Genomic DNA, 16,703 nt, shown 5'->3' with positions numbered 1-16,703 from the left:
CTGTTCAGGGGCAGAACGACAGATTTGTACCTTGTCAGCTCGGGGATTTGAACTTGCAACCTTTTGGTTACTAGTCCAACGCTCTAACCACTAGGCTACCCTGCCGCCCCGTTTCTTGTAGGATGACAATGTCTGTATTTCCAATTTCTTTGATGAAGTATGGTTCCTGCTCTCTCTCTCTCTCTCTCTCTCTCTCTGTCTCTTTGTCTCTCTCTCTATTTATTTCTCTCTCTCTCTCTCTCTCTCTGTCTCTCTCCCGCTCTCTCTCTTTGTCTCTGTCTCTCACTCTCTCTCTCTCTCTCTCCCTCTCTCTGTCTTTAATTCTCTCTTTGTCTCTCTCTCTCTGTCTTTAATTCTCTCTTTGTCTCTCTCTCTGTCTTTGTCTCTCTCTGTCTGCCTCTCTCTCTCTATTTATTTATCTCTCTCTCTCTCTCTCTCTCTCTCTCTCTCTCTCTCTCTCTCTCTCTCTCTCTCTCTCTCTCTCTCCCGCTCTCTCTCTGTCTTTTTGTCTCTCTCTCTCTGTCTCTGTCTTTAATTCTCTCTTTGTCTCTCTCTCTCTCTCTCTCTGTCTGCCTCTCTCTCTCTCTATTTATTTCTCTCTCTCTCTCTATTTATTTCTCTCTCTCTGTCTGTCTCTCTCTCTTTCTGTGAGACCCCATGCATCTCTTCATCTGTGTGTTCCCCCATGAGGATGCTAGGAGTCAGGGGACACAGGTCAGAGGGCCCCAATGTCTGGAACCATTCACAGCTGTAAACAGAACGTGAGAAAGCCCTGTGTGGTTTTCTCCGTCATAGACAAACACACACTCACTCACACACACACACACACACACACACACCGCTCACAGTGTGTAGTTTCCTCTGTGACACCAGGCTGCATGTGTCCCACATCAACTTCCTCTCTCACTCATTTATCTAACATGCACACAAACACAGACTCTCACACCCACCAGCTGGTTTTTATTGTTTGTTGTTTGTGCCCTTTACTCCATTCAAACTTGGAGCCCAGTTTTGGAACTCACTGATTAATTTAATAACGAAGTGTTCTGGGTTTTAGTGGGGTTGGACAAACTCTCCCTACAGTCACCATGTCAATAAGAAACAGACAGTGCTAAGTCACACACACACACACATACACACACACACATACACACAGTCGTGTACAGCTAACCTTGTGGGGACACACAATTCACTCCCATACAAAATCCTATTTTCCCTGACCCCTAAACCTATCCCTAACCCGTACTCTTACCCTAACATTAACCCAAAAACCTAACCTTAAACCAAAACCTAGCTCCTAACCCTGACCCTTAACGTAATTCTAACCCTAACACTAATTCTAACCTTAACCCTAATCCCCTAGAAATAGCATTTGACCTTGTGGGGACTAACAAAATATCTCCAGTTGGTCAAATTTTTGTTTGTTTACTAAGTCCCCACAAGAATAGTTAAACACGTCCACACACACACACACGGACATGGTGCCATCTTTAAGACATTATAGCATCACTCCCATCTCCTGCAGAGTGGGATCTGAGATCCGAGAACAACTAACTGGACGACTGAATGACTTAGTGGTTCCTCTCCTTCTCTCTATGTCAATCTCTCTGGGAGTGATGAGGTCACTGTTTTCCATGCCCACAGGAGGGTTGGGCATTCCCATTCAATTGTTTACTGGAACACTGAATATGTTTCATATTGACCAGATTTTTCCCCAATACACCACAGTATATTCTGATTGCTTTACTAGTTGCTGAATCTGTGAGCATCTTTACAGAATTTATTGAATTTAGACCTCTAATATTGAAATGGTTTGTCTGGGACTTGGTCTTGTTTCATACCCAGGACACGGAGTCTCTGCTGGGCAGATAGAGAAGATACACTGGCTGATGTCACTCCCTCCATGTGTTATCTCTGTGCTCACATAGCTCCTCAGAACTGGACCTCCTGACAGAGACGTGTCAGGGATCTGCTGTCTGGGCCTGTCTGCGCCACATACAGACAGATCCAGAACTTATTGAACAGAACACCCACCACCCTCTTCTTATTTCCCCTCCTCTTTCTGTCCCTGTCTCTAATTCTCCATCTCCCCCTATTTTCTACCCTCTCGTATACATCCAACTCAACTCCCCCTCTTTATTTATCTCTTTATGTGTCTCTGCTCACCATCTCCCAATTCCTCCCCTCTTTTCTCTCTCTCTCTCTCGCTCTCTCTCTCTCTCTCTCTCTCTCTCTCTCTCTCTCTCTCTCTCTCTCTCTCTCTCTCTCTCTCTCTCTCTCTCTCTCTCTCTCTCTCTCTCTCTCTCTCTCTCTCTCTCTCTCTCTCTCTCTCTCTCTGTGTGTGCTACAGGAGATTATGGATCGTATCTATAAGAATGTGATGACCAAGGTGGAGGAGATGAGCAGTGCTCAGAGGACTCTGTTCACTCTGGCCTACAACTACAAGCTGGAGCAGCTCTCCCAAGGACGCAGCACGCCACTGTGTGACAAGTACGTCAGTCTACTACAGTACACACACACACACACACACACACACACACACACACACACACACACACACACACACACACACACACACACACACACACACACACACACACACACACACACACACACACACACACACACACACACACATCCTTACATATACACATAATATCTATTACACACACAAAACCTAATCCAAAAACAAATAACATAATGATGTTGATCCAGGAAGTGTAAACATGAATTTCCTTGCAGATGAATTGATCTGCGCCCCCTCCCCCCCTCCCCACCCCAATCCCCTCCAGCCTGTTTTTTAAGAAGGTTCGGTCCCTCTTGGGGGGGAAGACCAGGGTGCTGCTGTCGGGCGGGGCACCCCTCTCTGCCGCCACCCAGCGCTTCATGAACGTGTGCTTCTGTTGCCCCGTGGGCCAGGGCTACGGCCTCACCGAGACCTGCGGCGCTGGCACCATCAGCGAGAGTAAGAGAGAGTGAATGTAGTGGATACAGAGGGATGGGATAGGGTAGGAGGGAGGAGAGACTGTAGTGGATACAGAGGGATGGGATAGGGTAGGAGGGAGGAGAGACTGTAGTGGATACAGAGGGATGGGTTAGGGGAGAGGAGATACTGTAGTGGATACAGAGGGATAGGGTAGGGGAGAGGAGAGACTGTAGTAGATACAGAGGGATGGGGTAGGAGGGAGGAGAGACTGTAGTAGATACAGAGGGATAGGGTAGGAGGGAGGAGAGACTGTAGTAGATACAGAGGGATGGGGTAGGAGGGAGGAGAGACTGTAGTAGATACAGAGGGATAGGGTAGGAGGGAGGAGAGACTGTAGTAGATACAGAGGGATAGGGTAGGGGAGAGGAGAGACTGTAGTAGATACAGAGGGATGGGGTAGGAGGGAGGAGAGACTGTAGTAGATACAGAGGGATAGGGTAGGAGGGAGGAGAGACTGTAGTAGATACAGAGGGATGGGTTACGGGAGAGGAGAGACTGTAGTAGATACAGAGGGATGGGATAGGGTAGGAGGGAGGAGAGACTGTAGTAGATACAGAGGGATAGGGTAGGGGAGAGGAGAGACTGTAGTAGATACAGAGGGATAGGTTAGGGGAGAGGAGAGACTGTAGTAGATACAGAGGGATGGGGTAGGAGGGAGGAGAGACTGTAGTAGATACAGAGGGATAGGGTAGGGGAGAGGAGAGACTGTAGTAGATACAGAGGGATGGGGTAGGAGGGAGGAGAGACTGTAGTAGATACAGAGGGATGGGATAGGGTAGGAGGGAGGAGAGACTGTAGTGGATACAGAGGGATGGGATAGGGTAGGAGGGAGGAGAGACTGTAGTGGATACAGAGGGATGGGTTAGGGGAGAGGAGATACTGTAGTGGATACAGAGGGATAGGGTAGGGGAGAGGAGAGACTGTAGTAGATACAGAGGGATGGGGTAGGAGGGAGGAGAGACTGTAGTAGATACAGAGGGATAGGGTAGGAGGGAGGAGAGACTGTAGTAGATACAGAGGGATGGGGTAGGAGGGAGGAGAGACTGTAGTAGATACAGAGGGATAGGGTAGGAGGGAGGAGAGACTGTAGTAGATACAGAGGGATAGGGTAGGGGAGAGGAGAGACTGTAGTAGATACAGAGGGATGGGGTAGGAGGGAGGAGAGACTGTAGTAGATACAGAGGGATAGGGTAGGGGAGAGGAGAGACTGTAGTAGATACAGAGGGATGGGGTAGGAGGGAGGAGAGACTGTAGTAGATACAGAGGGATAGGGTAGGAGGGAGGAGAGACTGTAGTAGATACAGAGGGATGGGTTACGGGAGAGGAGAGACTGTAGTAGATACAGAGGGATGGGATAGGGTAGGAGGGAGGAGAGACTGTAGTAGATACAGAGGGATAGGGTAGGGGAGAGGAGAGACTGTAGTAGATACAGAGGGATAGGTTAGGGGAGAGGAGAGACTGTAGTAGATACAGAGGGATGGGGTAGGAGGGAGGAGAGACTGTAGTAGATACAGAGGGATAGGGTAGGGGAGAGGAGAGACTGTAGTAGATACAGAGGGATGGGGTAGGAGGGAGGAGAGACTGTAGTAGATACAGAGGGATAGGGTAGGGGAGAGGAGAGACTGTAGTAGATACAGAGGGATAGGGTAGGGGAGAGGAGAGACTGTAGTAGATACAGAGGGATGGGGTAGGAGGGAGGAGAGACTGTAGTAGATACAGAGGGATGGGGTAGGAGGGAGGAGAGACTGTAGTAGATACAGAGGGACAGAGGGATGGGGTAGGAGGGAGGAGAGACTGTAGTAGATACAGAGGGATGGGGTAGGAGGGAGGAGAGACTGTAGTAGATACAGAGGGATAGGGTAGGAGGGAGGAGAGACTGTAGTAGATACAGAGGGATGGGTTAGGGGAGAGGAGAGACTGTAGTAGATACAGAGGGATGGGTTAGGGGAGAGGAGAGACTGTAGTAGATACAGAGGGATGGGGTAGGAGGGAGGAGAGACTGTAGTGGATACAGAGGAATGGGGTAGGAGGGAGGAGAGACTGCAGTCAATACAGAGGGATGGGATAGGGTAGAGGGGAGGAGAGACTGTAGTGGGTACAGAGGGATGGGATAGGGTAGGGGGAGGAGAGACTGTAGTAGATATAGAGGGATGGGATAGGGTAGGAGGGAGGAGAGACTCTTGTGGATACAGAGGGATGGGATAGGGTAGGAGGGAGGAGAGACTCTTGTGGATACAGAGGTGTGGGATAGGGTAGGAGGGAGGAGAGACTCTTGTGGATACAGAGGTGTGGGATTGGGTAGGAGGGAGGAGAGACTGTAGTGGATACAGGGGGATAGGGTAGGGGGAGGAGAGACTGTAGTGGATACAGAGGGATAGGGTAGGGGGAGGAGAGACTGTAGTGGATACAGAGGGATGGGGTAGGGAGGAGGAGAGACTGTAGTGGATACAGAGGGATGGGGTAGGGGGAGGAGAGACTGTAGTGGATACAGAGGGATGGGGTAGGGAGGAGGAGAGACTGTAGTGGATACAGAGGGATGGGGTAGGGTAGGGAGGAGGAGAGACTGTAGTAGATATAGAGGGATGTGATAGGGTAGGGGGAGGAGAGACTGTAGTGGGTACAGAGGGATGGGATAGGGTAGGAGGGAGGAGAGACTCTTGTGGATACAGGGGGATAGGGTAGGGGGAGGAGAGACTGTAGTGGATACAGAGGGATAGGGTAGGGGGAGGAGAGACTGTAGTAGATATAGAGGGATGAGGTAGGGAGAAGGAGAGACTGTAGTAGATACAGAGGGATGGGGTAGGGTAGGGAGGAGGAGAGACTGTAGTAGATACAGAGGGATGGGATAGGGTAGGGAGGAGGAGAGACTGTAGTGGATATAGAGGGATGGGATAGGGTAGGGGGAGGAGAGACTAGTAGATATAGAGGGATGGGGTAGGGTAGGGAGGAGAGACTGTAGTGGATACAGAGGGATGGGGTAGGGTAGGGAGGAGAGACTGTAGTGGATACAGAGGGATGGGGTAGGGTAGGGAGGAGAGACTGTAGTGGATACAGAAGGATAGGGTAGGGAGGAGGAGAGACTGTAGTAGATACAGAGGGATGGGATAGGGTAGGGAGGAGGAGAGACTGTAGTGGATATAGAGGGATGGGATAGGGTAGGGGGAGGAGAGACTAGTAGATATAGAGGGATGGGGTAGGGTAGGGAGGAGAGACTGTAGTGGATACAGAGGGATGGGGTAGGGTAGGGAGGAGAGACTGTAGTGGATACAGAGGGATGGGGTAGGGTAGGGAGGAGAGACTGTAGTGGATACAGAGGGATAGGGTAGGGAGGAGGAGAGACTGTAGTGGATACAGAGGGATGGGGGAGTAGAGTTCTGAAAGTCATGGAAATATCCATTATTTCTCCCCAATGCAGTAAAAACTGCAGTCAGCAGTGATCCATTGCATAACTATTAGTTCCGTTTTGTCATCCCTTAGAGACAGTAGAGAGTGCAGGGCCCTGGCAGGGCTACTATGGTTTGGTTAGGTTACCACGGTAACAGATGGGGAGCATTCAGCATAACAGTGCAACTGTGTATTATACAGTTGTCAGTCACTGAAGCTTGGGATGACGATGTGTGTGCGTTTTTGTGCGTGTGCGTGTGTCTGCTTTCCAGTGTGGGACTACAGCACAGGGCGAGTTGGAGGACCGCTCATTTGTTCTGAAATCAAGCTCAAGGATTGGATGGAGGGTGAGTGACACAGAAAGACAGGGAGGAGGACCCCTGGGTCTCTTTATCCACACACACACTTATGAAAACAATGTCATATAGTTTACCGATCCATCCCACGTTATTTACACACACGCCCTAGTCAGTGTGAGAGATGGACAGCGTTTTAGGGGAAAAATCCATCTTTCATATTTCAACTGCACCATGACCTTGTAAGGAAGTCATTCAGAACACAACTCTTTCCTCTGTATAGTTTTCCATCATACAGTGCCTTCAGAAAGTATTCACACCCCTTCACTTACAAGGTGGGATTAAAATGTATTTGTCACTGTTTGTCAACGATCTATGCAAAATACTCTAATGTCAAAGTGGAAATGTAATTACATAGATATTCAAACCCCTGAGTCAATAGATGTTAGAATCACCTTTCATAAGTCTCTGAGAACTTTGTACACCTGGATTGTACAATATTTGCACATTATTCTTTTAAAAATGTGATTGTTGATAATTGCTAGACCGCCATTTTCAAGTCTTGCCATAGATTTATGTCAAAACTGTAACTAGGCCACTCAGGAACATTCAATGTTGTCTTGGTAAGCAACTCCAGTGTATATTTGGCCTTGTGTTTTATGTTATTGTCCTGCTAAAATGTGAATTTCTCTCCCAGTGTCTGTTGGAAAGCAGACTGAACCAGGTTTTCCTCAAGGATTTTGCCTGTGCTTGCGCTGTTCCATTTATTTTTATCCTAAAAAACTCCCTAGTCCTTGCCAATGACAAGCATACCCATAACATGATGCAGCCACCAACATGCTTGAAAATATGAATAGTGGTACTCAGTGTTGTGTTGTGTTGGATTTGCCCCAAACATAATGTCTTTGCCACATTATTACTTAAGTGCCTTTTTGCAAACAGAATGCATACAGAGAGGTAGTCTTTCAAAAATCATGTTAAACACTATTATTGCACACAGAGAGTCCGTGCAACTCATTATGTGACTTGTTATGCACATTTTTACTCCATAACTTATTTAGGATTGCCATAACAAAGGGGTTGAATACTTATTGACTCAAGACATTTCAGCTCTTCATTTTTTATTAATTTGTAAAAATGTTTAAAAAAACTGTTGACATTATGGGGTATTGTGTGTAGGTCAGTGACACAACGTCTATTTTATCCTTTTAAATCCAAATTCACACTGTAACACAACAAAATGTGGAATAAGTCAAAGGTGTGAATACTTTCTGAAGCGACTGTACATGGTCTATTCTGTGCTAATCGTTTTATCTAATCGAGTTTATTCTATCCTAGTTTGGACCTCAGAAATAGGACATGCTGTCTGCATTTTATCCACTCAGTGTTTCTTCTGTATTAACAGTACACTCTACTCTCTATATTTCTGTGTCCGTCTACTCTGCTGATGTCTATTGGTCTTTATTTCCTCCCCTGCTCTGTCCTCCAGGTGGCTACCACAGCACAGACACACCCAACCCACAAGGTGAGATCCTGATTGGCGGGCCCAACGTAACCATGGGTTACTACAAGAATGAGGCCAAGAACCAGGACTTCTTTGTGGACGACAACGGCCAGCGCTGGTTCTGTACGGGAGACATAGGAGAGGTCCATCCTGATGGATGCCTCAAGATCATTGGTGAGGAGCAGGGCTATAACACCTCTAACTGCATGTCCTCATTCTCGCTTTCTGAATAAAGAGACTTCTACTCTATTCCAAAGTCTTCCCCTTCACCATGGTTATGCACCCAAGTTCATATTTGCTAAGATAAACATTTACTTTTGGGCATGTCCATCAAAAGGAGGCTGGTGGGAGGAGCTATAAGAGGATGGGCTCATTGTAATGGCTGGAATGGAATCAATGCAACAGAGTCAAACACGTTGTGTTTGATGTGTTTGGCACCATTCCATTGATTCCATTCCAGCCATTATAATAAGCCCGTCCTCCTCTAGCTCCTCCCACCAGCCTCCTCTGATGTCCATATACAGTACCATGTAAAAAAAAACTCCCTGGTACCACCTACGTCAGCACACCGCATCAACGTCATGCCAAAACCACTGAAACCCATCTAAATAACCTATGCCCCTACGTTCATCTATCAGTCTAGCAGGACAGCTCCCAAGAACAACTATTTCTCAATTCCACCTCACTTCTGAGAATTCCTCTTGAGTTGTGTTTACTTTAGACTGACAGAAATCCTAATGCTCTCCGTTGTCTATATCTGTCTGTAAAGATTTGCTGTGCAATGGAAAATGTGCTTTTTACCCCCCCCCCCCCCACAAACACACACATACAGTGTGACAGTGTGTCTCTGTGTCTACAGATCGTAAGAAGGACCTGGTTAAGCTCCAGGCAGGAGAATATGTGTCTCTGGGGAAGGTGGAGGCCATGCTGAAGAACTGCCCCCTTATAGACAACATCTGTGCCTACGCCAACAGGTGTGTGTGTATGAATCAGTCTATGTAAAAACACAGAGACATGGTGGTGTCTTCTTAACCGTTATCTCTCTTCAGTGAAGAGATGTACGTGATTGGCTTTGTGGTGCCCAATCAGAAGCATCTGCTGTCGCTAGCGGAGCAGTATTGTATCCGGGGCTCGTGGGAGGAGCTGTGTAACAATGCTGCCATGGAGGGGGTGGTCCTGCAGGTCATCACTGAGGCTGCCCTATCAGGTGAGAGGTCAAGGGTCATCACACCTTGGAGACAGAGGAGATGCAGTAGATGGGCGGTTGAGGGCGGTTATGCAGTAGATGGAAGTGGTCGTAGTAGATACACGTTAAAGTCCGTTTGAAGCTCTACTTTTGTCATCCATTCCTTTTGGTGATTTCTTCGGTTCCACCTCTGACTGGAGTTGTGATGCATTTCTTCTTCTTGTCTGCCTGTGCAGCCCAGCTGGAGCGGTTTGAGATCCCCCGTAAGATCCGTCTGAGCCCCGACCCCTGGACCCCCGAGACGGGCCTGGTGACCGACGCCTTCAAGCTCAAACGCCAGCAGCTGAAGAGTAAGTACCAGGACGACATCGAGAGAATGTACGGCGGGAAGTAGGACCAGACCAGACCAGAACCTCTCCATGCACAGATCCAGCATCTGCCTCAAGCCTCCAAGCTTTTAGCTCCATCTTCCTATCCCCACCAGACCCCCATCCCGGATGAGCCCCCAGAAGCACTCAATTTACTTGAATCTACTTTGTTCTAATGAGACCAAAAAAAGATAGAGGGAGAGAAATAGGTAGAGAAACAGATTGAGAAAGATAGAGGGAGAGAAATAGAGAAACAGATTGAGAAAGATAGAGGGAGAGAAATAGATAAACAGATTGAGAAAGATAGAGGGAGAGAAATAGAGAAACAAATTGAGAAAGATAGAGGGAGAGAAATAGCGATATCAAAGAGAGGAGGCTGTGTTGCAATATTTCTACTGTTCCTTCATTCGATTAAATGGCTTTGCTTAAAAATGTGAATCAATAGACAATAAATAAAGCCCTGAAGACTGTTAGAGAGAAGGATTAGTTAGGAGAGAGTAAGTAAAGAGTGTTGTTGGAACACCCTAATATCTCCATGTTCATTCCACTTCTTGCCCATGTTCATTCCACTTCTTGCCCATGTTCATTCCACTTCTTGCCCATGTTCATTCCACTTCTTGCCCATGTTCATTCCACTTCTTGCCCTCTTTGGAGATTGTTTTCCTCCAGATGTGAGTTGTGAGACAGGACAGATAAGGTCATGTTGCCTGTTGATCTCTCTCTCTCTGTGTGTGTGCGTACATGCGCGCGACAAGGACAAGAACTGGAGGAGAAACAGCACATTTCCCGTTGCCTGTTGAGCTCATGTCTGGTCGTGGTCCCATGTGGCTCAGTTGGTACAGCATGGCATATGCCTGGATTGTGGGTTTGATTCCAACAGGGAACCAGTACCAATGAAAATGTATGCACTCACTACTACTAAGTCGCTCTGGATAAAATCGTCTGCTAAATGACTAGTGAGTGTTGTTCACCGTTATTGAAGCACAAGCTCAGGTTGGTTGGAAAACGTTGTTTTAACACCAATGCCCTTCTGTCTGAGGGTGTCAGGAATGCTAAGCCATGAGAGCCTGTAGAGTGTAAGTACCATTAACATTGCAATTAATAGCTGTTATTTAATTATTTGTTTTTCTCCTTTAATTATGTGATTCTGTCCACATTAGTCTAGAGTCCTCATTGGCTGATTCTCTCTACAAGTTCCAAATCCAGGGCTTCTCGTTGGCTATTTCTCAGCCCTGTTTCTGAAGCCAGGTTTTTCAATTGCTTATTCTCTGGTTTATTTCAGAACCTAGTTCTGCCCGGAGACTAGTCTTATTTCCTGCAGGGCAGGAAGCAACTAGCTGTCGTCGTTTCTTGACGGTTGTTCTTGACGGTTGTGGTTGTTCTGTTTAGTTGATCCTGATTCTCCTGCTTAGTGAGGCTTTAGCACTGTGATTTCTATTAGATTCCCATCTGCCCATCTGATCCTACAGGCACAAAGTCAACAGAAGGTTCCGAGAGACTAAGACAATGACTTTATTGTGCCCATGGGGAAATGTGTGTTGTGGCTAGGGCAGGGAAATGTTGAGTCTCTGCACCTAGAAAAAAAAACTTTTGAGGTGAATATACACTACGTGGACAAAAGTATGTGGACACCTGCTCGTCGAACATCTCTTTCCAAAATCATGGGCATTAAAATGGAGTTGGTTGCCCCCTTTGCTGGAAGGCTTTCCACTAGATGTTGGAACATTAATGCTCGGACTTGCTTCCATTCAGCCATAAGACCATTACTGAGGTCGGAACTGATGTTGGGCGATTAGGCCTAGCTAGTAGTCGGCATACCAATTCACCACAATGGTGTTCAATGGGCTCTGTGCAGGCCAGTCAAGTTCTTCCACACCATTCTTGACAAACCATTTCTGTATGGACCTCGCCTTGTGCAGAGGGGCATTGTCATGCTGAAATAGGAAAGGGCCTTCCCCAAACTGTTGCCACAAAATTGGAACCACAGAATGGTCTAGAATGTCATTGTATGCTGTAGCGTTAAGATTTCCCTTCACTGGAACTAAGGGGCCTAACCCGAACCATGAAAAACAGCCCCAGACCATTATTCCTCCTCCACCATTGGCAACTCTAGCAGGCCAGATATTTGACGAACTGACTTGTTGGAAAGGTGGCATACCTATCACGGTGCCACTTTTCAAAATCACTGAGCTGGGCCATTCTACTGCCAATGTTTGTCTATGGAGATCGCATGGCTGTGTGCTCAATTTTATAATTGAATATATATATGTGGCTGAAATAGCCGAATCCACTAATTTGAAGGGGTGACAACATACTTTTGCCCATGTAGTGTATGTATTTCAGAACTATTCCCTTGCCATTTCTGTCATTAATACAATTGTTATTATTTATGATAATGCCAATTAATAATACTCTTGTCATAAACTCATAATGTTTGTAAGAAATATGTAGATTGGTGAATACCATTTTCTTTCAGTGGTAGAAAACATATTTGTACTCTGTTATAGGTGTGCACTTACGTGAACCACACATTCACTAATGTAAGAGCTGTCGTTCTAGAACCACTGCCATGCTTGGAGTAAACAGTATGCCATATGATAATATAACATTTGGACCAAACTAAGGTGGGATTACTTGGCCGACGGCAAGAAGAGATGCACACAAAACACTTCCGTACAACAGTTGAGAATTTAAAGATTTTAGTTAAGAGCACAGCTTCAGCATTTATTTGTGTGTGTGTGTGTGTGTGTGTGTGTGTGTGTGTGTGTGTGTGTGTGTGTGTGTGTGTGTGTGTGTGTGTGTGTGTGTGTGTGTGTGTGTGTGTGTGTGTGTGTGTGTGTGTGTGTGTGTGTGTGTGTGTGTGTGTGTGTGTGTGTGTGTGTGTGTGTGCGCTCGCGCGCGCTCTCTCGTACCTAAATGGTACAAACATTGCTCTGTAGAACATCATTCCACACATGACACCTGTTGCCTTTTCTTGTGATTTCAAGTGGATAACTACATATAGGAAATATTTTAATAACAATGCTGTACACAGTAATGAAATATATAGTTTCTTGACAGTATGTGTTACTGTAACCCAGAATAACATGCATTTCGGATGTTTTCCTGTATACTGTACACACAGTATATGAGGGGCAGTGATCACTCAAAAATGAATATGTTAAATCTATTGAAGCTTTATAATATAGACCCGTTTTGGAAATCCTCTCCCTGTTTGTCTGGGGAATCTGCCTTGTAACATAAGTGCATCAATTGTATTTATAAGTAATTTGCCTTGGAATTGATTACATGTAGAAATAAATAAAGATTGTGTTTGGTCTATCAGAGCTGTCCTGCGTTATTTGAGTGCAAATTGAGAAATTAGGCTGTTGTCCATTATGTCGTCCATTACAATTAGACCCATAATAAAGCAGTGATTGGTGACACACGTTAGGTGGTAATGATGATGATGATGATGATGATGATGACTGCGTGAGAAAGTTCTGTTTGAGCTGTAAGAATGAACTCTTTGAAAATAAGCTCAAAAGGGACCAGGCTAATCAAATTAAACAATTGTGCCTACCATCGTCATTTGTCATTGCCTAGTAATTTTAGGCAAACATTTCCAAACCCTTCCCTTTAGCACTATCCAAGACAATTTGTTGCTTAATTAAGTGGTTAAATTCTGTTTCATTGTCTGTAATATGAACATTTAACATGTAGGTGAATGTGTAGTAATAGCCCACTAAGAATCAACGTATTTTTTTAGTAATTTAACAGAATTGGAACATAGGGTTTCAAAATCTGATAACCATAGTTTGTCACATTTTTGTCTGGGCAGAGGCCACTCTGAAATTTGCGTCCACTCCGTAATTTGACATTGGGCCAAAACTTGCCTCTCGACTACAGTCCACTCACGTGATTGGTGACGTCCCAAGGTCGCCATATAAATATTCCCACGCACTTGGATATCCTGTTACATTCGATAGGCGCACCCTCCCACGAGGACACGGATCACACTGCTGGGTTCACATGTTCCACCGTTCTGTTGCTCGGTAAGTTGGATAAGTAGTGTATCATTAGTAACAATAGGTCATTGTTAACTAAGTTATGTCTCATACAAGTTTCATTTGGATATCATTTGTAAAAGTGTGGGTGAAGAAACAATATCATAACCTCTGTAATGTATCTATTTTTACAGGAAACTTTTCATTCCACCTCAAACTCCACTGAGGATGGAGAAGTCACACAACTTCACAACGCACCAAGTTCTTCTCCTGCAGAGGGCTAATGATGCTTCCCAAACCGACAAAAGCAATGGCAACGCATACGTGTACATTTTCATAGTAATCTCCTTCTATGGAGTCTTCCTCGTTGGTATAATGCTGGGCTATGTTCGCTCCAAAAGGCGGGAGAAGAGAAGGTCGAACGTTTTTACGCGTCTGGTGCACGAGGAGGAGCAGCGGGAATGGGGCGCGCTGAAAAAGAAACACAGCATCACCATGACCTCCTTCCAGGTATCGCTTCCCTTCTCCGCGGGGAGCCAGGATGTCAATGAAGGAAGGGTCCTGAGCTCCCCTCTGGCCTGCGCCCTGTTCTCCATTGAACAAACCAGTGTCAGTTCACTGTGCTCCTCCGCCGACGCGCGCTTTGCCATCGAGGAGGAGTCGGACAGCGGGACCGCGGAGGGACCGGACGAGACCCTGAAGGGCAGTTCTACTGACAACAGCGACGACTCCGCAGAGATACAGATACTCGGAGAGGAACTGTGACGCTCAGAACAGATGATCAGAGGGGAAATAAACGCAAAAAACTGTAGACTTTCCATCCCTCTCCGTCATATAGGAAATACGTGGAGAAGTTAAAGACTGATAAAGTTTAGCTTGACATATGGAACAATAGCTCTCTAACCATCCGGTTCTGAGTATTGAAACGTACCTGGAACCCACTTGAAATATATTTTCTGTAACGAAATCCTCTTAAGATGTAGCCTAATGATTTCACTGTGCAGTGTTCATAATGTCTATGTAGGTTTACTTGGGGTTGTTGTGTAAATTGAAGAGAAGAAAAAAAACAGTTGAAAAATAATGATCTGTTTAAGAGATATGGTTCTTCTTTACTCTTCTTGGGAAATACATGTTTTTATTTTGAAAAAAACTTTGTTGCAATATCTAGTTTTCTCCAAAAGGGGGCAGTGCTGCAGTAGTTTTACCCCACCTGTTGCTGGGGAACAGCAGTCATTTCAGTAGAATCAACACAACATACTGTCCTTGCCATGTCTTATTTGTTCTGAAGTGTTGACACACTAATTTATAAAATAAGAAGCTATTTTTTCAGGCAGTTAGCTGATTATTTATTTTGAATTATTTACAATTACATAATTTAGCACAATTAGCAGACACTCTTATCCAGAGCCACTTAAAGGAGAAAACAGGGTTAAGTACCTTGCTCAAGGGCACATTGCCAGATCTTTCACCTAGTTGGCTCGGAGATTCGAACCAGCACCCTATATCTGAAAAGTCATCATACGGTAAGATTAGGCCAAACCATCCCACCCACTGGAGATCTTCCCATGTGATAGGAGTCCTGGGAAACGATCATGAAGAATGCTGGGATTTCTCCCAATCGCTATGATGACAACGCTACTACAGCCCATCCCCCTCCAGGCACCCACCCACACACCATACCATATCAGCCCTGCTGCAGGCCATAATGCTCACAACTCACTCCATTGACAACATGCCAAACCAAAGTGAGGCAGAACAATAGTGTGAAAGAAAAGGAATGTATTTTATGATGCTAATTAGAATGTAATGAACAATAAACATTACACAAGTTCCAAAATAAAAATACATTTCAAATGTCATATTATGTCTATATACAGTGTTGTAATGATGTGCAAATAGTTAAAGTACCAAATGAAAAATAAATATATATACAGTTGAAGTCAGAAGTTTACATACACCTTAGCCAAATACATTTAAACTCAGTTTTTCACAATTCCTGACATTTAATCCTAGTAAAAATTCTGTCTTCGGTCAGTTAGGATCACCACTTTATTTTAAGAATGTGAAATGTCAGAATAATACTAGTGAATGTTTTAGTTCAGCTTTTATTTATTTCATCACATTCCCAGTGGACCAGAAGTTTACATACTCAATTAGTATTTGGTAGCATTGCCTTTAAATTGTTTAACTTGGGTCAAACCTTTCAGGTAGCCTTCCACAAGCTTCCCACAATAAGTTGGGTGAATTTTATCCCATTTCTCCTGACAGACACGGTGTAACCGAGTCAGGTTTGTAGGCCTCCTTGCTCGCACACGCTTTTTCAGTTCTGCCCACAAATTTTCTACAGGATGGAGGTCAGAGTTTATGATGGCCACTCCAATACCTTGACTTTGTTGTCTTTAAGCCATTTTTCCACAACTTTGGAAGTATGCTTGGGGTCATTGTCCATTTGGAAGACCCATTTGCGACCAAGCTTTAACTTCCTGACTGATGTCTTGAGATGTTGCTTTAATAAATCCACGTAATTGTCCTTCGTCATGATGCCATCTATTTTGTGACGTGCACCAGTCCCTCCTGCAGCAATGCACCCCCACAACATGATGCTGCCACCCTCGTGCTTCACTGTTGGGATGGTCTTCTTCGGCTTGCAAGCATCCCCCTTTTTCCTCCTTTGGCCAAACAGTTCTATTTTTGTTTCATCAGACCAGAGGACATTTCTCCAAAAAGTACGATCTTTGTCCTCATGTGCAGTTGCAAACCGTAGTCTGGCTTTTTTATGGCGGTTTTGGAGTAGTGGCCTCTTCGTTGCTGAGCGGCCTATCAGCTTATGTCGATATAGGACTCGTTTTACTCTGGATATAGATACTTTTGTACCTGTTTCCTCCAGCATCTTCACAAGGTCCTTTGCTCTTGTTCTGGGATTGATTTGCACTTTTCGCACCAAAAGTACGTTCATCTCTAGGAGATAGAATGTGTCTCCTTCCTGAGCGGTA

At 45.4% G+C, this 16,703-nt stretch overlaps 1 protein-coding gene and 1 pseudogene across 1 annotated transcript; both read left to right on the top strand.

Moving 5' to 3' along the window:
* Nucleotides 1-13,048, top strand: part of LOC109904877 (long-chain-fatty-acid--CoA ligase 3-like) — a 76,689-nt pseudogene extending 63,641 nt beyond the window's left edge.
* A 599-nt stretch (nucleotides 13,049-13,647) lies between these two features.
* On the top strand, nucleotides 13,648-15,569 carry LOC109906105 (potassium voltage-gated channel subfamily E member 4). The gene is made up of 2 exons (XM_020503763.2): nucleotides 13,648-13,758; nucleotides 13,905-15,569. The coding sequence occupies exons 1-2, from the start codon at nucleotides 13,736-13,738 to the stop codon at nucleotides 14,473-14,475; spliced, it is 594 nt and encodes a 197-aa protein (XP_020359352.1). The 5' UTR covers nucleotides 13,648-13,735; the 3' UTR covers nucleotides 14,476-15,569.
* Nucleotides 15,570-16,703: the final 1,134 nt, after the last annotated feature.

This window comes from Oncorhynchus kisutch, linkage group LG15 (genome assembly GCF_002021735.2).
Source record: "Oncorhynchus kisutch isolate 150728-3 linkage group LG15, Okis_V2, whole genome shotgun sequence".
Lineage (NCBI taxonomy): Eukaryota > Metazoa > Chordata > Actinopteri > Salmoniformes > Salmonidae > Oncorhynchus > Oncorhynchus kisutch.
The sequence above is the reverse complement of the archived record's forward strand: the minus strand, read 5'-3'. Positions and strand labels throughout refer to the sequence as shown.